Source organism: Electrophorus electricus, chromosome 11 (genome assembly GCF_013358815.1).
Source record: "Electrophorus electricus isolate fEleEle1 chromosome 11, fEleEle1.pri, whole genome shotgun sequence".
In the NCBI taxonomy this organism is placed as follows: Eukaryota; Metazoa; Chordata; class Actinopteri; order Gymnotiformes; family Gymnotidae; genus Electrophorus; species Electrophorus electricus.
This window is the reverse complement of record NC_049545.1, coordinates 1,490,001-1,512,500: the sequence shown is the minus strand read 5'-3', so window position 1 is coordinate 1,512,500 and position 22,500 is coordinate 1,490,001. Positions and strand designations below refer to the sequence as shown.

General features: G+C 46.2%; 1 protein-coding gene and 1 long non-coding RNA gene across 2 annotated transcripts in view; one reads left to right on the top strand and one right to left on the bottom strand.

The window, feature by feature from the left end:
• The first annotated feature begins 2,517 nt into the window (after positions 1-2,517).
• Positions 2,518-22,500, top strand: part of maml3 (mastermind-like transcriptional coactivator 3) — a 101,912-nt gene continuing 81,929 nt past the window's right edge. Inside the window, exon 1 of the mRNA XM_035531648.1 lies at positions 2,518-4,305. Within this exon, the coding sequence (XP_035387541.1) occupies positions 3,949-4,305 (357 nt within the window). The 5' untranslated portion in view covers positions 2,518-3,948. The remainder of the gene's footprint in view (positions 4,306-22,500) is intronic.
• LOC118242219 lies at positions 20,023-20,673 on the bottom strand. Its single transcript, XR_004776664.1, has 2 exons — positions 20,453-20,673; positions 20,023-20,144 (listed from the first exon to the last, which is right to left on the bottom strand). It is a non-coding gene; the product is annotated as an uncharacterized LOC118242219 (long non-coding RNA).

The following is a 22,500-nucleotide window of genomic DNA, read 5'->3' as shown; positions in this document are numbered from 1 at the left end:
TTCCGTACACAAATACATGGAGACCAACACACAACTGTCACCACGTTACACCACTCACTGAATATTCCACCCCACTACACACACACTCACACTGACTTTCAGAGCAGCTGGTAGGTAATTCCATTTTTATTCCCTTGAACATAAAAAGCATATTAATATTCCCACAGAGTGTTCGCAGAGAGAGAGAGTGAGAGAGAGAAAGCGAGAGGGTGTCTGTATTAAAGCTGGCAAATCACTGCTACTCTCTCCTCTCCCTCTTATCCTCTCTACCTCTCTGTACCTCTCTCTCTCTACCTCTGTCTCTCTACCTCTCTACCTGTCTCTCTACCTCTCTCTACCTGTCTCTCTACCTCTCTTTACCTCTGTCTCTCTACCTCTCTACCTGTCTCTCTACCTCTCTCTACCTGTCTCTCTACCTCTCTGTACCTCTCTCTACCTCTCTCTACCTCTCTGTACCTCTCTACCTGTCTCTCTACCTCTCTACCTCTCTCTACCTCTCTACCTGTCTCTCTACCTCTCTACCTGTCTCTGTACCTCTCTCTACCTGTCTCTCTACCTCTCTACCTGTCTCTACCTCTCTCTACCTGTCTCTCTACCTCTCTCTCTACCTCTCTCTACCTCTGTCTCTCTACCTCTCTCTACCTCTGTTTCTCTACCTCTCTCTACCTCTGTCTCTCTACCTCTCTCCTTGGATAGGCAATATATCAGCTTCATTGATTTTGTGTTTATCAGTGGTCTAATGCTTGGGTGGGCACATTAAATATTTAAAGTGTCTCACACAGCTCTGCTACAAGAGAGCACAGGGGAGTCATGCAGCCACTAACAGAAGCCTCTGCTCTCTGTGTCTGTCTCTCTCTCTCACACACACACACCCACACACACACACACGCACGCTAACTCTTTCTTATTGCCAGTCAAAGGTTTTACTGGCATGTCAGTTTCTTCAACACAATCTCTCTCTCTCACACACGCACAACACCCCCCCCCCCCCTTTTGTGTGTTTATTGCTCTGGAGCAAGTGATGGCTCCAAATGTGCGGATGAGGGACGAATGAGAGGGCTGGAATCAAATAAAGGCAGGAGAGAGAGAGAGAAAGAGAGAGAGAGAGAGAGATGGAGATAGAGAGAGAGTGAGCGAGAGGGAGAGAGAGAGAGAGAGAGAGAGAGAGAGAGAGAGAGAGAGAGAGAGAGTGAGGGGGCGCGCCTGACAGGAGGAGGGGAGGAGACTGGTGATGCTAAGCAGGATGACAAACTAGTGTCACTAGAAACATGTTAGAAGGGGAGAAGGGCTGGAGGGAGGGGCCTCTCCACTGTCCCCTCTCCACTGTCCCCTCTCCACTGTCCCCGCTTCACTGTCCCCGCTCCACTGTCCCCGCTCCACTGTCCCTCCACTGTCCCTCCACTGTCCCCTTGCTGTCTGGCTGAAGAAACACCAACACGCCGGTGAAGTCTGAGGTGTAGTACTCACCTGGAACACTCTCAGGATGCTACAGAAATATCTGGTTTCACTGCAAGCTCAGTATAAATGCACTGGGCTAGTATCCCTGGTAATATTACGAAGGCCTTAAAAGTTTTCATTAAAGGCCAGCAAGAAAGAAAGGATTATGATGTATTAGCATAATAATCACAATTATAGCCTTCTAACTTGTTGAACTGGCCATTGTTAACTTCCTCATCTCAGATGAGGAACTTCTGAGCATCAGAACCCAGTACAACTGAGCAACATCAGCCTTTGACTTTCTACATAAGGATCTGGCTCTTCTGAGTGTTCAGAGGTAATACAGCGTAACGTATGCTCCCATGTGGAGGATGTAACAGGCTTCGTAAACATCGCTAACAGTATACGTGGCCACTGTGCAGTCGGGAAACAATGTTTGTTTGTTGCTTGATTTGCTTTTCTTAATAAATATATTAACAAAATGTCTTTTAAAAATATTTAATCACAGCAAATCTATAAGCCATGATTATTATTTTTTGAACTGATCCAAAATTGTCTTTATTTCACAAAAATGGATCTTGGTAATATGTTCCAATGGCATGCAAGACTAAAAATGGCACAGAACTGTTTACTGATAAGAGCAAGAACATATGAGATGGAAAAGAGGAGACCAGAGGGTAGTTGTGTTGTATTTGGGAGAGGGAGGGATAGAGAGAGAGAGAGAGAGAGAGAGAGAGAGAGAGAATATGTGAACAACATTCCAGTCATTCCAATGGCACTCAGCAGATTGGATGAGTTTCCAGCACCATCACACTTTCAGACACACACACATCCAGCGCTCTCTGTTACCATTTACATACTGCAATGACTCCTTCAGGCTCTCATCTATCACAGCACATCTGAGGTATTTGAATCTTGCGTGCCTTTCACAGCGTATATCTATACTGCCTCGCCTCAGTCTGCCTCATAGTAGTGGGAGAAACCTCCGCCTGCCTCTCTGCTGAAAACACAGAGGCATCCTTCACAGATATAAGGACGTCATAAGAGAGTGGACGCCCCACACACACACACACACACACACACACACACACACACACACACACACAGAGGCAAGCACAAAGGACTGGTGTTTCACCCATACTATGCCTGCAGTTCCAATGGGAATTCTACTTTGTCATTGCTAAGTTTAACGTGTGTATGGCTTAAATACTGCACACTGTAAATAAACACCCATGCCAGAACCCACATTCAGAACAGACTACACCTTTTCCGAGAAACAGATTTTTTTTTAAAGTTCCCTTCCTTAATATCAGTTTTCTGTACCGTTCAGTGGCAATAACAGTCAAGCACAATTATTTGACCGCATCGCAGATCCAACTGTATAAATTTTCACATTGGCTGCAGAGTAAACAAAGACTCGGGTACAAACCAAGTATCTAGTAACTTATCAGATGTCTCTGGTGGAGCCCAGAGCACAAGCATGTGTTCACTGGAGATGTACAAGACCAATATTTTATTATTTGTTTAGAATGTAAATAATATGTATACCACGTGCATTATTAGTTCCCTGGCCGTTTGTATTCACTGTAGACCTGGGAAGTCTCCCTAAACAGTTTTAAACTTTCCACTGTGCGTTTCTGTAGCCTACAGCAAGCTTATTTTATGGTGTGACATTTGCACATCGCAACGTGTACAGGTTTTGCTCGTATTCCTATACTGTGCGCTTCTGGCCACGGACGGTCCCGACTTCCTCGGCTTTCCCTAACGGGAGCTCGCGAGTCCCCGTCCGCGGGACTCCACTCCGGCCCGTGTTTTGCGCGGAGCTGACGGGCTGCTCACAGGCCGGTGGCTGGGTTTTGCTCGGCTGTTGTCCTGATATCACTCCGCTAGCATGGAGGAGGGGAGCGCTTGATGATTGTGATGGTGGCAGCTGCTGCTTGCGACCGACACGTTCACGTCTGGAGGATTTCCTTTCGCGCACCCCTCCACGGCCAGCGCTTTCGGGACTGCACGCCTTGTCCGCGCGCGGGGGTTTTTACCCACCGAGCTGATGGAATGCAAGTTCACGAAACTACTCCGGAGCCCGTTCGCTGCAGATGGCAAAACTTTTTTCCAAAAGGACAACACAATAAAACGACGGGCTCGCACCGGCGCGCGTTCTGATGGTCGCGAGTAACATCCGGATGTTTCATGGAACGGTAGGCGCGCGCGAGTGAAGCCTGGCACGTGAAGACGGCGGAGCGAGCCGGGCGCCTCGTTTGGTCCCGTACTTTGTGACATTGTTTCGAGCCTCGCTGGGCTGCGCTGGAACCACACTGGATGGTTGACACGGCGGTTTTCCCACAGGGGGGTCGCTGCCAGCACCGCGCGCTTGGAGTCGTTTGAAACCCCCTCCCCAGTCCACTCACTCGGGCTCCCTGGCGAAGCGGACTTCCGTCCCAGTTTGGAGCGTGACAAGCAGTCAGGGGGCTTTGACAGAGTTCTTCCCAAATACCGTGCAGCCAGGCACAGATGGGGGATTTTGCCAGCTCCGCTGCCGCGAACGGCGGAGGCATTTGCATTAACAGCAGCAACGTAAACCTCAGCGCGAGTAACAGCACCAGTGGCAGCAGCGTGGGCATCCCCAAGCACAGCACGGTGGTCGAGCGCCTCCGCCAGCGGATCGAGGGCTGCCGGCGGCATCATGTCACCTGTGAGAGCCGGTACCAGCAAGCTCACGCCGAGCAGATCGACATTGAGCGCCGGGAGACGGCGACTCTGTATCAGCGCAGCCTGGAGCAGAGGGTGAAGAAGACGGGCGGCAAGCAGCAGAACAAGCAGCCAGACCCAGACGCCACCGCCGAGCAGCGCAACAGCACGCTCATAGCGGTAAATACGCGCGTGAGCCCGGTCCTTCGCCTCGTCCGACGGGGCCACCCGGTGTTACGTCTGCAGGTTTGCAGCACTGGGAGAAATGGGAGGGGGAGCACGAGCCCCAGTTTGATTGTCACACTACACGGCGCGCACAAAGTTTCGCTCGGCCACACGGAGCTTTAGCCACAGAGTGAACAGCTTCGGAAATGGCAGGTCGGAACTACCTAAGCGCACGGAGACGACAGCCGTACTTTTAGCGTTTTAACGGCGTTTCCTCCGCTCAGACTTGGAGCAATTACGGATATGCTGGCGTTTCATAGTTTGCCTGTAGTTTGGCCAGACTTAATAATGCATTTGGTACTTTTCTCCGACTGCCACTTCAAAGTTGTGTAGCTCGCGAGTTGCACATAGTTCGTGATGTCATCAGTTTGCTCTCCACCTACTTACTACTGGCGCTGTCCTCCACCTTGTTAACGTGTTTTGGCAAATATTTCTGTTGCGAAGTGACGCTTTGCGCCGCAAAACCCCCCGTTAATGTCATATTTCCATCTGCCGTGCATGTTTAGACGACTCAGTGTAACCTTATAGATCACGTGCATGCGGATGTTTGCTTCCTTGGTGGATCTCTGGTATTTGATAGGTTGGCAGTATTTGGTATTTGCTCTGTTTCCCCACAGTGGCCTAACATGTAGGCTGGTCGTGGCGGTGGTGTTCGTTTGCTTGGACTTTAGTCTGTCCCGCTTCCTTAAATGTGTGTAGCGAGTCTTTAAGGGCGAACAGTGGAAGAGGCGCATGGGCTCCATGGGTGGAGGAGCGGAGGTGATGGTGGAGACGTTTGGACTGCTTACACCTCCCAAGGCGTCATCCGCCTCTACGCGACCTCCTATACGACGTGCTAATCCAGTTACGCCTCGTCGTTCTTTGCCCTGTTTCCATCTGAGACTGCGCGCGTGTATTATAGTCCGGTAACTGCGTAAAGTTGCGGTTGCGTGCGCGCTACCTTTTGTTTAGATGGCCGGTGTCACCCGCGTTATGCGACCTGGCGCTCTAATTTAAAAGGCTATTCGTTTGCTGCGTCGAATTCGTTTCTTTCGCTTCAAACTTGCCTTTGGCGCTGTGGTGGTGAGTTCCTCTTTGCAATGTAAAGTGATGCTCAGAGGCTTGCTGGCGAGAGGAGCCCTCCCTCTGCGCGCTGTGGACATTACACTGAGCCGGCCATTAACTGGGAGGCAACACGCTTCAAACTGGAGGGATTACGGCTTAAAGAGACAGTAGCCCACCCAGGCCTTCTGCAGCACGGCAGCTAGGGGGCCGTGGCACGGCAAACCACACAACCACCAGCTAAAGGGAAAAATGACCCCGAACCCTTGTTGCGAATCTTCGCGATCTCATATTGGTGGGAAATGATAACCGTAGACTTCCTTAGCCTCGTGCTTGGCTGGAATAGAGTAGCGCGGCCAATCAGCTGCTGTCATGGAAGTCCCGAAGTGTGTTTGTGTGTGTGTGTGTGTGTGTAGTGGCCTATTGAACTATTCTTCAAGAAGAAAAGTCTCTGTTTCTCTGAAGGGGGAAGTAGGTGGAAAACGAATTTGCCTGTCCAGAACTCCTAAAGGTTAAATTCTGTTTAGATCCAGTGATTCTGGTGGACATGAAAGGTGTTTGACATTAATCTGCTGTTCTTTGAAACATTCTTAAATTAGTTCAGTTCTCTCTCTCTCTCTCTCTCTCTCTCTCTCTCTCTCTCTCTCTCTCTCTCTCTCTCACACACACACACACACAGAGAGAACGAAAACAAAAACAGGAGTGATGGAGCTTGTTTCATCTTTGAATACAGAGTGGCTATGGGAGTTTGCGTGATGTGAGGCACAGGTCCTGCAGAATGGTTTGTGTTGACATGCAGCAGACGTAATGACCCCGTGAGATGTCTGTTCATACAGCCTGAGGCCACTGCAGTCATCAGACCTTTAATAGTCGGGGGAAAAAAAGTTGTGGCCCCTGAGGAACTGTTTGCATTTTTGCATATATTACTCTCAGAATGTGATGGGATCGCATATTGATAAACAGTTTTATTAAGTAAACACAGATTTTACACTGATTGTTTAAACTATCTGTTCAATAAAAATAGTGAAATTGACGGAAAAAGCATGTAAGCCCTTAACGTTACATTCCTCTGAACACGCGTGTATCACATGGGCTGCTTCAGATCACAGGTCATAGTTTTAATGGCGTTGGAAGTTCAGACTGTTGTGTTTAATTCTAAATGCGTCCTATAAAAGGTTCTTCTTCCTCCACCATGCTTCACAGCTGGATCGCATCTTGGTATGTAGTGTTTTAGCCCAGAACATTGATCATGTAGCACTGAAGAACATCTGTGTGCTCTGAAGGAATATTGAGAGATTTTTTTGGGCTTTGTTTGTTTTTGAGAGCACTCCTGGGGACAGCACCGGGGTTGTTGTTATGGTAGACTCATGAACACACTCCATATCAAGTGCATGAAATGCCAGGAGAGGCAGTGGTGCTGAGTTTCTCTTGTCTGTGAACATTCCTTTTGTCTGTCTGTCTGTACAGGACAGAAGCACAAACGTCTCTGGAAATGCTTTTGTAAGCCTTTGAGTTTCTCTGAAACCTTGTTTGATCAGGCAGTATTGCACTAGAACAGGAATCTTGTTGTTGTTGTTGTTGTTAAATGGCAAGAATGGTCATAAATTCAATGCCAGACTCCTTGGGTTTGAATTCATTAGGTAGCCTGTCTCCATGCCATTTTCCTACAGATATGTGGCTGCTTTTTCAATTAATATCCTTTGTTATATAAAACATTCGTTCAGTAAAGATTGTAAAATGCTGTTTGTCATTATCATGACTTTAGATCAACTTTTAGGAGGCATTCGTGCAGGAGGTCTGAAAGTCCCAGAAGGTTCCTAAATCTCTTTTCTCATGACTGTAGTCTTTCTGCTTCTGTACTCCTTCCAGCAGGCCCTGGTCCTTGTCCTTCGGTGCGAGTGCTTTCTGGACAGCGGACCTTCTGCAACGTTGAGCTTTGTGCTGGCTGAGGTGTTGGTTGCGCTTCTGTGGTCATATTTGGATTTGTAGATCTCTCGTGATCCTGTTACGTGTCTGTTGGCTGTGGGTAAAGCTTGGTATACCTCTGCCGTTCCTCTTTCGTAGGTTGTCCGTGTTTGGCACGCACCGTTGCAGTTTTGACACCGTTCCCTTTGGTGCGCTGAGAAATTTTGCGCAAACTGTTTGGCCACTTTGCCTTATACTGCTTTGCGAATTCGCGTATAAAAGTACTGATTTGTCAGACCTGTTTCTAGCCAACACACACTGCTAATTGGCATCCAACCTGATACGCCTCACCTTTGTCAGGAATTTGACTCTTCAGAGTCAAAGTGTTTGATCATGTGGCATCGCTGTTATTATTCCAACCCCAGTGCCCTGGTGAGTCAGTGAGTACAAGTGTTGAAGTCTCCACTGCGTGACAGTGTGTGAGTGTGTGTCACAGTGAACTGTATAGCAAATGACTAACAGAAAAGTATGCTGGATCTCACTGTTAGGTGCTGTCTGTGTGTGTGTGTGTGTGTGTGTGAGAGAGAGACGTGAAGGATGGTTAAGCTGGCTTTAGCGTTCACATTTAAACATGAGTTAGGAGGAGTTTAGCAGGTCTTATCAATGACAGGGCTGGTAGCCTCCTGGAATGAAAAATAAAATGACTTGTTTCTTCCTCAAACGGTGCCCTTTTAGGTTGGTGCTCGCGTGTGTGTGTGTGTGTGTGTGTGTGTGTGTGTGTGTGTGTGTGTGTGTGTGTGTGAGGCAGGGTGATTATGGGAACTTGTCGGGGGGAGTGTCATGTGAGCAGGTGTGTGTGAAGGAGAGAGGGAGAAACAGAGGCAGAGAGAAACACACAGAGAGAGAGAGATGGTTCCAACTAAAGCAGCGTTCGTGGTATCACATTGTTTTGCAGTGTCTGGGACCAGTGCCCAGGGTCTAAATTTAACTTCTAAGTTGGCAGAGTCACACAAGCACTGTGACGTCAGAGAGTCCAAAAGCACACTTACCACTGTGTACAGCATGTTTCTGTTTGGTGTGTGTGTGTGCGTGTGTTGGTGTTTAGTGGTCATAGGATCCACAGCCATTTATTTAACTTTAACTTGTTTATTTCATGAATGTGGGAGAGAAAACTGAAAGGTTTGCAGTTTTAGTGTTTATTTCTGATGTGTTTTATGCCATATGTATTTTTCTGTGTTTCTGCATTTTACTAAGATGTTGTTTTTGTTTTTAGTATTTGAGAAAGCAATTGCTTGTGAGGTTTCATTCAGAAATTGCTACACTTGCACAGTTCTCTGCATAAAAAGCCACAGGTCCACCCATCTCTGCTCCACCCATATCTGCTCCACCCATCACTCTGCTACCTCTCAGCTCCACCCATCTTTCCTCAGTAGCTCTCAGCTCCTCCTGCCGGTGGGTGCAGCGGTTACCCACTTTATCAAAAAAAATCCTTTTGGCACACGTCCATGATTCAGCAGCACAGAGGTTGCTCGCGAACCATCCTGAAGTTACACACACAGCACTCTAGTGTGTAGGTTCGTAAGACGTTGGGCCATGTGGCAGCCTGTTGATGAGGAACACTGTGCATGAACACAAGTCCTAGCTGTTAAACCCCACTGCCCATCGCCGCCTGTCCATGTCCGTCTCTGAAGTCAGGGATGTTCAGTCATGCTCTTCTGCACAAAGCGCTCTATCAGAGGCGCTAAGCCACGCACCTTTTCTTCTTTCTCTCGCTCTCTCCTTTTTCTGGGGAGGAGAAAGGGAGGAAAGGTTGCGTACTTCCTTGTGTGGGCCACTCACCGAGTGCCTCTGTAAAGGCCTACTGGATAATCTGCCCTACTTTACGGTTGTAGCAGCCCTTAACTACAGACCCGAGATCAGATGAACAAACTGCACTCGTGGTGAATTCCAGGCTTGGCGATGAGCAGGAACTGATCTGCGGTCAGCTTTTGTGTTGTAATGTCACTGAACCTTGGCTGTCATGCCAGGAATGTTGGGTGAGGGACCTGGAAGCTGCACCCTTTACACACGCGTGTACGTGTGCGTATGTAAACAAGCAGGACCTGGAAGCTGCGCCCTTTACACACGCGTGTACGTGTGCGTATGTAAACAAGCAGGTGCGTGCGTGCACAGTTTCTTTTTTTTCCTCCTGCAGTATATTACATATTCACTATTTTCACAACATATTTACAGCACACAACAGAGAAGGACCTCCTTATTTCTTGTTAACAGTATCTTTGTGTGTGTGTGTGTGTGCGCACGCGCATGCATGTACATATGTTAGACAGCAGTGAAGGAAAAGGTGTGCATGTGCTTACGTGGGTGTGTGTATGTATATATGTGTGTGGGGGGCTGTATGTCCTTTAGCTCTTGGGGGGGAGGCAGATTTAATTGTCATATTTCTATTTACTCATCACCAATTTCTTTGGTGTTTGCAAACACACGCACAGAAGCAGGAAAGAGCCCAGTCGAACAGCCTCGTACGTCTATCACGTCCGTGTGTGAGTGGGGAAGGACTCGATTAGCATGTGCACAGCATCCTGGGTGATGACAAACAGGTGGGGTGGGGTCTCTCGCCAGCAACGCCGGCTTCAGCACCGCCGTCTGATGAGGAAAGATTTTGGAGAGAATATGTAATCACACATTTGTTTTTGACCAGTATGGTGGTTTTAATAATTACATAATTACAAAGTTGCTTCATCAACTAAAATGACAGGGACAGTTTCTAGTCACTTAAGCACAACTCTTACAACTACTGTTGTAATAGAAATAATTATGTTAAAATGTAATTAAGACTGCAGCTCTTCCAGTCTGAAAAATACATTGTTTGTAAACTGATTTCAATAAGAAATTGATTAAATGATTAATCTTAGTAAGTCAATATAAAAACACATTATAATCCCATGCTTGCAACAACACACACTCCAAACCACTTACATGGTGAAGTTTTATTATGGCTGAAATGCTAAACAGTAGTATTGATTTTTAAAAAAGGAGGGGAACCCTAAATATAAACATGTGCCTCTTGGAGGGATCTTAAGAATTGGTTTGTTTGTTTGTTCTTGTTGTTGAAGTGCTTCTGTTAGTGTATCAGTATGAAAAGCAGGCTACCTGTCATGCATAAAACAGTATTCACATAACTCATTTAAACTGTGATATAATTTGGTGAATAATATATGCATGTGAAGCAGACAGATAAATTGTTGTCTTTTCAACCATTTGTCTGTTACCAGGTGTTGGTGCTCTGTCTGATTGCATGTATAGGCACACCTGTGATCTCTCTGACTGCGTAACAGAAAGAGAAGCAGGCATGGCTAGAGGTTCCTGGTTGATGACTGGAAACTGAACTCTTAAGATTAAGAACGGTCAAAACCGTGCTCATGATGAAAATGTATATTAAAGCAACACAAACACTGTGCTGTGTAGTGCAGTGTTTGGCCTTTCAGTGCCAGCTTCCCAGAGGCTGTCCTGTAGTGCAGCTTCATGGCAGGTAGCACGCTGATGGACAGGAGCATACAGACTACACGATGCTCCTTGTGTAACATGCCTGACTCTCCACGCCTCTGTGGCTCCTTTTGTCTCGTTTCAGTCTCGTTTGCCTGATCTATCTTCTCTCCTGCGATCTCACTCGATTCTCTCTGTCCTGTTGGGGGATCTGTAAAGGTATTGGCATTCTCAACCTTCAATTGTATGTCCTACTATAATGGGCAAACGGTTGTAGCATTACAGTAGTTAATATTAGCAAAACATAAAATTAGAAAATGCTAGTTAAGGTAGGCTGCTGGGGCTGATATCTGTCCGTCTGCTTGACCCGGGTAGGTCTACATTTTTACAGGAGAACTGACAGCATAGTCAGTTAAAAAACCATGGAAGTATGTGCACTGAAAAGTGTCACTAGAGAAATGGCTGTCTAGAAAAGCACATGAAGCCATATAAATGTTAAGTCCAACGTCTTGATAATCAAGAAAGTTACTCTTAGAAAGTTACTGCATCCCAAGAAATGTACTATGACAACTGCCTGAAGTCAACAGACATTGTAGATCAGGCTGTTTCTCTGTACAAACAGTTCACACACCTGTGTGCCAAAGGTGGTTTCAGACTCAATAAATAGATCTCTTATTATCATTCAGTGCTAGCTGAAATCCCTGAGAATAACCAGGCTACGGAAATAGACACTAGATCTTAACGGAGATCAGCTCCCCATGGAAGGGCACTTGAAATTCAATGGCGCGTTGAGCATGTTGCTTTTACTTTCAAAGCACACTTGTTAACAAGACAAGGCATCACTAGCCATTTTACCATCCAAGCAAATTCTGTAAGGATTGTGTAAACTCAAGGTCGGAAGTGATGAGAAAATCCCCCAAGAATAGGGTGAAAAATGGCAGAAAATACTTGTTGAATGACTTGGTTCTACTGAACACGTTCAGCATAGACAGATCCTTCACTCCAAAGAACTTTGGGGAGATAGCAACCTTTCAGTTGCACAACATGAGATGGGCTTGCTGCAGTGTCCCACCTCCAGCTGGTAAACAGAGAAGTGATGTTACATTTGTCATGGTAAAAGCCACATTTTTAGCTCAAAAACCACCAACTATACCTAGACGGACACTTGAAGCTTGCAGCTGCTGGGATATCCACATGTCTGCACAGAATGTTGAATACAGAACTACAAGCTCAAGTGGTTGAATCCATCTTTTGAAGAGACAGAATGACAGTAGTATTTCTGATGTATTCAAGTACATCAGATACTGACCACATAAGTGAAGACTGAGGTTCAAGCAAGTACTTTTAAACTAGGAGGACATTCCTACAAGTCAACTTTTCAACTACTTTTCCAAGAGGACCAGTTTTAAAAGAGCAGTGTCATGGATTTCATAGATTAAAGAAGTAGTTCAACAACTAACACAAGAAAGAAGGAAAGCAGGAATCACTGCATTGCTGAAAAGCTCCGTGAAAGAGCTCGTCTTCTGTACAAACTTAGTCCAGTGTTTGAAAATTGTTTTCAGAGTCAGAGATAGACTGAGCAAGTCAGCCTTACCATAAGAAGTAGAAAATCCTGTAATTCCTCCAAAAGAACAGCCAAATTTCAAAACTCTTATACACCCATGAACAAGTGGCTCATGGAAGAAGAAACCACATGCTCTCAACTTTTCTGCATCTCTACTGGATATAGCAGACTAATCTGCAGCTAGACCACAATCTCACACAATCTCATCTGACTGTTAATGATCTGGAAGCAGTTCTGGAAGCACTAAATCTAAGCCACATTATACAACTTGAGGCAAAGCTACTGAACACTGAATCAGGACCTATTCAAGAAGTGTGCAGTAGCACACTTCTTGAGCAGAACTAGAAACAAATCCAATGCGATTTTGACATTAGTTTGGAAAAGATGGGTAAATGAATACATTAAACGGATACAAGAACAACAGAAATGGAACAGAACATCAAGGTTTCACACTGGGTAATGGCTGAGTCTGCACTCAGAAATTCATGGTCTTTGGGGTGCATCATTAAAATGACAAAGGTTTCAAGGAGCTTTGTATGGTGTGTTTGGTCTATACAGTTCATTGGTTTGCATTTTTAAGCAATTGGCAAACTGTCTTGTAATTAAAATCAGCACAATCTAGACCTGGTCTGACTCATGCAGGCAAAGGTCATGTGATCGAACTTTAAAAGTTCCCTTTTTTTGTAATGTTGTTTGTTTATTGCTTATATCTGTATTACGCCTTTTAAGTTGTGTGGAGGCGAGGAACATACAAACTTGTAAACTCTCACTCACACACAGACCCTTAGCTTGAATACACCTTAAGTATTGCAAAAAAAGGTTGTTAATGGTCATTAATGGCTAATTACATGTGGAACAGGAGAAACTTTGGCCTGGCGTTTTCTTTCGTTGTTCTGCTCAGTTTTGCTTGACTACACTCTTTCCACTTTGTTCAGTGTACTTTTGCTTTAGATTGCTCCTTTTATACATTATTGGTTATTGATGTTTCAGAACAATAAAGTTAAACTGCTAAAACTTTCCCTGTAGGAACTGAGCACACATGCATAGTTCCATGAACAACAGTGTCATACAGTTTCTTTTTCCTTCTGCCACAGATAAACACTTTCACGCAGCACTAAAACATCCACCAAAAGGCTGTGACTTTACCCCGTCTGGGGAACAGAGCGAGAGCCATGATGTGGTTGGTGAGAAGCTGAGTGCCTGGTTTTGTATGGGGGGCACGTCAAATTTGGGGTGGCTGAGGGCCAATGGACTTTTCCTTTTTAGAACTTTTTTTTCCCCCATTTGAGCCAAAAGCACTGCGTTCCTATAGATGTGAACTGGACTTTAATAGCAGAACAAGACAGCGCATCATCTGTTTCATGAATGAAGCAAAAGCGTCTAATTCAAGGTCACGCACAGTGACCACTTGCTAGTACTGGATGAACTGATGAACTGACCATCAACAGGTACAGGACGTAAAACGGTGTTTTTTCTAACCGACGTCAGATTGTAGGATCTTCTAGTGACTTGTGTTTTGTCTACCCCGAACTTTGAGGCGTCCGTGGACTCAACGCCTTCACTGTCGTGTAAACAACTACCTGACTGCCCTCATCCAGCAACACAGTCTAAATTTGTGTTTCATCTGTTTCATTAACCCAGTGTCAAGTTTTGTCAATACCAGAACATACGTTTCTTGTAGCACAAAAAGCTGCTAATAGCAGAGTTCAGTCTCTTTCTATTTTTCTAGCTCCTCCTTTTTCAAAAAGGTTGAAGTACGCACAACCTGGAAGCTGATGTGCTAACGCCAGTCAGCACTGAGCTGCAGTACACTACATAAGGCAGCTGCTAGTTTGATAGCAGTTATTGCTGCAGCTCCTAGTTTGATGGCTTGGATGCCAAAAGGTAAAACTAACTGAATAGCAAACGATTGTTTCCAGCTAGCCAACACGTTAGATTTAGGTTCACAAGATGATGGCTTCACTCTGTCTCCAGTTTGCTGCTGACTGCAAATCACTGAAATTGTTTATGGTCATAACAATCCAGTCTGTGTAGACCGCAGGTGTGGGCGTGTCCAAAGGTTATGTATGTGTTAGTGGGTGTGGCAAAAGGGTGTGTGCGCGTTACAGTGGGTGTGGCAAATGGTTGCTATTGCCCCAAATATACTGTCAGTTATGCAGTGAGACATAAAGGTTGGCTGTGTTGTGCTGAATTCCAACATGTGGAATTGTACTTTATACAATAGAGTATTAAATAATACTCCCTGAGTAATCTGCTATAGCACTGATTGTAGGACAGTCTCCTAAAAAGACGACTTTGGGCAGTGGTGTCTCACTGGTGAAGGTACTGCACTTGTAATCAGAAGGTTGCCAGTTCAAGTCCCACCACTGCCAGGTTCCCGTTGTTGGGCCCCTGAACAAGGCCCTTAACCCTCAATTACTCAAGCTGTACTCAGTCATGATTGTAAGTCCCTTTGGATATAATGCAAGTCCCATCAGCTAAATGCTATTAAAAAAATGCTAAATGCTATTAAAAAAATGCTAAATGCTATTAAAAAAAATCATATGTTAAATATTTCATATAACATTAACGTATGTGACTCTGCTGTTTGGGTTCATGCGCTGAATCTAATGTTGTCTTGCTTGTGCAACATGCAGAATCAAATCCTCGGACCAAGAGCGTGATGTCTTCACTATCACTATCGAAAGGCGATGTTTGGTTTGAATTTGCGACCATTTCCTGTTATTTACGTCATATGTTATTGTTTTCTGTTCAAGCTTTTAAAAAGGTTTGAGAGCAAAGGTGTGTGTTCTCCTGTCTGAAGGATGTATGGGTGCACATACCCCACCTGCTCCATTGCGAGGCACCTACGTTGAGAGGTTCTGATCCAGTTCATCAGGAGAGTCCGCGAGTCCAAGCCTGTAAACCAAGGGCCATGTGCAGTTTTGAGAGGTCCGAGATTCAGCTCATGGAAGTCTGGGAGAGAAACATGCAGAGCTGAAGTGACCCAGTTTGGTGCCTCTTTGTAAGACATGTGACCACCTCTGGAGGCAAAGGAGTGGTTAATTAGTCATTTTTGCTGACTTTTCTTTTTAGGAAGTGTCATTGTGAGTGATCGTAGGTGGGAGTCTGAGTGAGGGAGAACTAACCTCCACTTCTCCGTTACAGCGAACTTTGGTTTAGCTTTGAATACTTGCAGTTTATGCTGTGGGCCTTGGTTTTTTAAAGTGCATCTCAAAAGGCAGACTCAACTCTGGACAAAAGTGACCTTTCCCAAATCACTTTAGCATTTGAACACTTTCTGGAGCACTGATGCATAACATCGGAAGTACCTGACATCAGCAGTGGTGTATTTAAACAGGGATCTTTCTCACCCTGCCTTTGTGTTTATCTGACTGGCTGTTGAACCACGCTGGCCTTTCCCCCAAAGGCAACGTCTCATTCCGGTTTGGTGATGTGACGCAGCACTAGTTAAGGGTTTGATCTCAGGCTCAGTGTTCTCTGATTGCAATATGTAGTTACAAACTAGTAGGAAAGCTGTACTGTTCCATGTCCAACAAGGCTGGCAGTGGGAGCCCAAGTCAAAACCGCTTCGATCGCACTGTGACAACCAAAAGGAAATCGCAACGTACAGAAACATGTAAAAGGTTAAAGTCGTATACATGTACACCCACCACCCACTTATGTCTCTTGTATTTGCACTTTAGAGACACTAGCCAATCTGTTGCCATGCAGTTTGTGGTAGCTGTCCTCTAACTCATCAGCTGCTGTTTTCTGAGGAACATTGGCTGGATATTTTTGGCTAGTGGGCCACGTCCACCTCAGCAGTGACATTGACACATGTAACAACACTATCACTGTCTGTGTGTATGTACCACTGTCCCACGACCATGTCCATGTCTCTGCTAGGTTGAGAATGGTCCAAAACCATTTCCTGTGATAAGAAACAGAGCAGTGACGAGGTTGGAGTGTGACTGACATTGCATGGCACCATATGGAACACATGGAACTGCATGTGTATCAAAATGCACCTCGAAGACTGGCATCCCAGTGAAACCAGTGAAAGTTAGCCATCTCTAATAAAGTGGGTGGTGACCGTAGCTAAAAACACAACAGATGCAGATATGCTGAGCAGAATTGCTCCATTGAAGGAGTTGAGGAGTTCTCATTAGAGCCGGTCAAATGAGATTTTCCCAGAGGAGACCGGCGCGATTAACCTAGGAGTGCTGTCTGAATGCGCTGCCATGGCGTGCAAAACACCTCCAGCAATCACTTGTATATTAATTGTCCAGAAAATGGCCTCGTCCTCTCTTCCTTTAGCAGGGCTTTGGAAATCATCATACAGGAAGCTGTTCAAAGTGAGGGGGAGAGAGGGAGAATTCCTCCCATCCCACCACGGTTTTGGATAACCTGACCTCAGTCGGAATACCGAACCTGCACGTCTGCCAAAACAGAAATGACTGACTGAGCTGATATGAGGCAGTAATAAAGAACACAGTGGGATATCAGTTTAGGATATCAGTTAAGGATATCAGCTCCCGCCAGAGTCCAAGACTGCCTGATAACTTTAGTGTAGCAATATATCTGTCCAGCTGACGTGTGTGCGTGCGTGTGTGCGCATGCGTGTACGTGATGTCTTCCTGGAGGGTAATGGAGCCATTTCTACCAGTGGGGGTGTGCGCGTGCGTGTGAGAGACATGGCGATCTTCTCCTCTCTACTCGCTGAGTGTCATTAACCTTCAGAAGGTGATTAGGCTGATGATGTGGGGAGGGAGAGAGAGCGAGGGAGTTACTTCGAGGGCAGACAGAAGACATGACTAGTAAGGGTACAGTCCCGCAAGCTTAGTCTTCATTTTGTCACGAGAAGCACAGTAACGGCAGCAGAGTCCCGCGTGGGCTGCAGGACTCCGTTTGGTTGACAGGACTCCGTTTATCCGTCTCTCAGACGAGCTGTTGCGTTTTGATGATGCCATAAGTGATGGCATCGCTTAGGTTACAAGACTCAGTTGGCGGGCGGCTGGGTGTCCTCAAGCTTCCCCACGGCTGGGAGCTCCAGGCGTGATGTATGTTATGGGTGGAGGCGTGGGTGCCAGCCCTGGTGTACGTTGTGGGTGGAGGTGTGCTTTCTATTGTTACCACTGATGGGGTCGTTGGATGAAGAGGGGTGTGGCTTTGATGCACAGGGGGGTGTGGCTCTCTTTCCATGCAGAGGTGGGGAGAACAGATGTTTGTACAGACACTCGCATATTCTTTCTCACTCACACTCGCGCGCACACACAGAGACATGTACATATGTGTTTGACTGACTGGTCAATTCTCTCTAATAAGGCTAAAGGTAGAATAGATTAATCAAATTCAGATTCAAGCAATGGATGCCTGTTGAAGAGTCTACAAAGCTGAGTTACCTGTGGAGATGCTCTAGCCGTGTGTGTGTGTGTGGTTTAAAGACAAACGACTACATTATTGATGAGAGTGATGCCTGGGAGCAGGACTCTGCCTCTGGTTCTCACTGAAACCTTAAGAGAGCCAAGTTAAAAATAGATGAGTGTCATCAGACACACACACAGGCGTGCACATACATACACACACACACAGACAGTGCTACTCATCAGAGATACTACACACAGACAAACTAAATGTCTGCAAGTCTTTTGTATATAAAATCAAGTTGTAATTGTCTGGAATGTGTGTGTGTCTACAGGTAACCATGCTGTCATTATCTCCAGGGAGTCTGTTAAGACACACACACACACACACACACACACACACATGCTTCACAGTGCAGCTGTGGGGATGGAAATGTGGGTTTGACACAGAAATGAGAAGTGTGTGTGTGTGTGTGTGCGCGCGTGCGCACGTGTGTGTGTGTGCGCGCGTGTGCGTGTCTGACTGGATGCATCTTTACTCCAGACTTGTTTTCATGAATAGTGTGAATAAGCAGGTTTATAAACACATTTATACACCTTTACAAAAGTCTGCTTCGCGTGTTTACATGTTGCCAGGCAATCCTGTACATTGTACACACTCGTGTCTGTATACCTACGTACATACGTACCTACCCAGCTCTGTAATCCCAGAGTGGGAAACCTGCTCTGGATTAGATGGCTAAAACTGTGCCAAAATAGCGTCCCCAGACCCTGCACACACACACGTTCACAGTGTGTGTCCTTACTCTGAAGATCACAGCATTTCAGCAGAGGAAGGAAGCCGTTGAATGGTTGGACACGTTGGCGTCGTTTGTGCTTTTACATATGAAGCTTGACCAAGTGGAGCATGCGGAACGTCGGACACGGACTCCACTACAGACATGTTTGTGTCCTCATCCATTTCCTTCCTATTTGACCTCTTCCCCTTTCGGTTGCCCTTATGCCTGCATCCGAAATGGAACAAACTCTTAACCAGTTACAGTCACTCCAGGCTGGTGCACAGCTGAGCACAGGCCAGACACCACAGTCTTTACCGAGAAGAGTCGAGAGGTTTGTGAAGCGTCTACCTCTGTGCGAATCTGCACTGGGTAGCACTGGAGTTCCCCGTCTAGTCTGGCCCTCGTTCGCTGGTGTTTTCCCAACTCAAATCCAGCCAGAGAACCCCTTCTCTCAGAAGGCCCAGAACTGGGGGGCTTTCCGAGGCTTTGTCCCCTCCTGTGCGGTGTGCCCGAGGTCCTGCACACGCCCATGTCTCCGCGGGAGGCCTGGCACTGTTCACATTTGGCCCAGACACCGAGGCCCTGATTAAGCACAGAGACTCGTGTATCAGCCCAGTCCTACTTTGGCCCTGGTCGAACTCGACTTCAGCGTGTGTGTGTCTGTCTGTGTCTGTCTGTGTCTGTCTGTGTCTGTCTGTGTGTGTCTGTGTGTCTGTGTCGTGTGTGTGTGTGTGTGTGTGTGTGTGTGTGTGTGTGTGTGTGTGTGTGAAACCCAGCTGAGTAACAGTAAGGTGCAGACTTATGGTTTCTCATTGTTGTGTGGTTTATCAGCTTGTGAAATGTGTCCTGTAATAGGCAGTTTTGCATCTCAGTTTTTCAGGAAGTGCACAGACCAAAGACGTTTCCATGTGAAGACGCTCAGGTGTTCCTCTTACTATCATTCTTGGAGAAGCTGCGCTGCCATGAGCTCTCTCTTCTCCCATCTTATTGGATGGTGAGGGGTCATGCACCTGAGGCCAGCCCAGTTTTCCATCTGAACCAAAGTGTGCAAGGTGTGTGTGGGCGTGGGTATGTGTACACACACACACACACACAAACACACACTGCAGTGAATACTGTGGATGATGTGCTGTAGTTGTTGGTGGCTGGGGCCAAGGGCCAACTGTACTCATAGCCGACATGAAACGGAAAGCATTTATCTGATGGTAGCGTAGAGAGCAGAACGGACCTCGCCTTGGTTTACGGTAGGGGATTATGGGGAACGGCCTCGTCTGTGAGCTCTGACTCATCGGGGAAACGAGTCCTGGTCATGCTGGAATGACGCCTGACCTCTCGACGACCCTCCTCCCTTTGCAGTGATGTTCAGTGAGTCTGCGCTGGAGCTGCACGATATATCGTTTCAGGTATCGCCATCGCAATGTGCACATGGAATTTAAGATCCTTAATGTAAGGCGTTTTCTAATGTGGATTTTTAATCCCCCTGTGGATTAGAATGTGTGTGTTCTTCAATTGCATCATATATGAAACAAAAAAATTGAAATCATAACAGAGAATCGAGATTTTATTTATTTATTTGTAATATTGCTCAACCCAGCAGTGAATCACGCATCACAATCCTTATTGATCAGTTTATCCAACAACTAAATCAGCTCCATCCCGTCTGCTCGCCAACCACAACTGGAAAATGAGCTCAGAAGAGAAGAACGGACGAGACAAAAAGCAAAAAAAAGCAGAAGGATGTTACTGACCAAAACGGGCACTTTTTCTTCAAAGTCTTCAGAGTAAAAAGTAATTTTTCAGGTATTTGTAATTATTATTGTTTTTATTTTCTGTGTAGGTGCTCTCCCCTACATCATCAACCCAGTCATTCTACAATATTACTTCCATATAGAACGTAGGCTTCATGTGGTGATTTTTAATTTTTTTGTTTCATATTGCAAAATATATTACAAAAAAAGTATTGCAATGTCAGTATTTTCCATTACCATGCAGTCCCATCCTGTATCCTGTACAGAGCAGGTCTGTGCGAGGGTGTAGTCCATCCTCAGAGCAGGTCTGTGCGAGGGTGTAGTCCATCCTCAGAGCAGGTCTGTGCGAGGGTGTAGTCCATCCTCAGAGCAGGTCTGTGCGAGGGTGTAGTCCATCCTCAGAGCAGGTCTGTGTGGAGTTACTGGAACAAGTGAGCATTTCACAAACATGTGTTCCACAGTCTGTAGCCTCAGCCAAGACTGACCCACCCCCCACCCACAGGACAGACTGTTTATTTGTTGCTGGGACCCTGCGTGTGTGTGTGTGTTTGCGCTTGCGCCTCTCCCTCACTCATGTATGGATGTTGATGAGACAGACATTCACGTTTAGTTTTATCATTTCCTTGTTGGATCAGACAATGCCAAAAATAGCCAGAAAAAAATGTAAATGTGATCTCTCACTTGTTCTTTCTGTCTCTGCGTGTGTCTGTTTGTCCAGTTGAAGCTGTGTAAATGTTTGCACCTCCACCCCGATTCATGTCCTAACCCTCGTGTGTGTGTGTGCCTCCTATGACACTCTCGCTCCGTCAGAACATTAAATACTTCCCCAGTATAAGATTAATACCACTGTGGTAATGTTGCGTGATAGAAGCTAACAGGAGTTCCTGAATAAGGAAGCACTGTCATCACGGTGAATTGCATTGTGGTCGTTGTAGTGCAGGCACGTAGCAAAGCAGAAAGTGAAAAGGAGCACTTTGTTATTCACACTCATCAATAACTCAGTAGGAAAAAGAGGAAAGAGGAGAGCACCAGAGTTAGATACACACACACAGATACACACACACACACACACACACACACACACACACGCACGCACGCGCACACATACTCATACTCACACACACACGCACGCACGCACGCGCACACATACTCATACACACACACGCACGCGCGCACATACTCACACACACACACGCGCGCACGCACGCACGCGCACACATACACACATACTCACACACACATACTCACACATACTCACACACTCACACACACACATACTCACACACACACACACACATACTCACACACACACACATACACACACACACACATACTCACACACACACACACACACACATACTCACACACTCACACACACATACTCACACACACACACATACTCACACACACACACACATACTCACACACTCACACACACACACACACTCACACACACACACACATACTCACACTCACACACACATACACACACACACACACACACACACACGCACGTGCACACATACACATGCACACGCACACATACTCACATGCACACGCACACTCAGACGCGCGCACACATACGCACACGCACACATACATGCACACGCACACTCACACGCGCGCACACATACGCACACACACTCACACACACACATGCATACGTGTACACACACACACACACACACATATATATGTACACACACACACGCATACGTGTATACAAACACACACACACACACATATATGTACACACACACGCATATGTGTATACACACACACACACACATATATGTACACACTCACACACATACACACACACTCTCACACACAGACACACACACACACATACACACATATATATGTACACACACACACGCATACGTGTATACACACACACACACTCACACATATATGTACACACACACTCTCACACACACACACACACACACACACACACACACACACGCACGCATACGTGTACACACACACACACACACACACTCTCACACACACACACACCATGTGTGCCACATTGTTGTTGTCGTGCCCACATGCCACAATCACAGATTAAAGGCAGCAGCGGGTCAGCGTGTCATCTCGGCCTTTTAACCAAATTCCAGTACTCAGCGTTCCAGTAGTGATTCAGTCAGTCTGATGATCACTTATCAAAACTGGAGACTGAACGTAATGAAGAAATTACACACATGCATGTCAGGTTTGACTAACTGGCTGGTAAAGTGCAGTTGGCACATTACAGTCCGCAAGCACAGTGGTGATGCTGA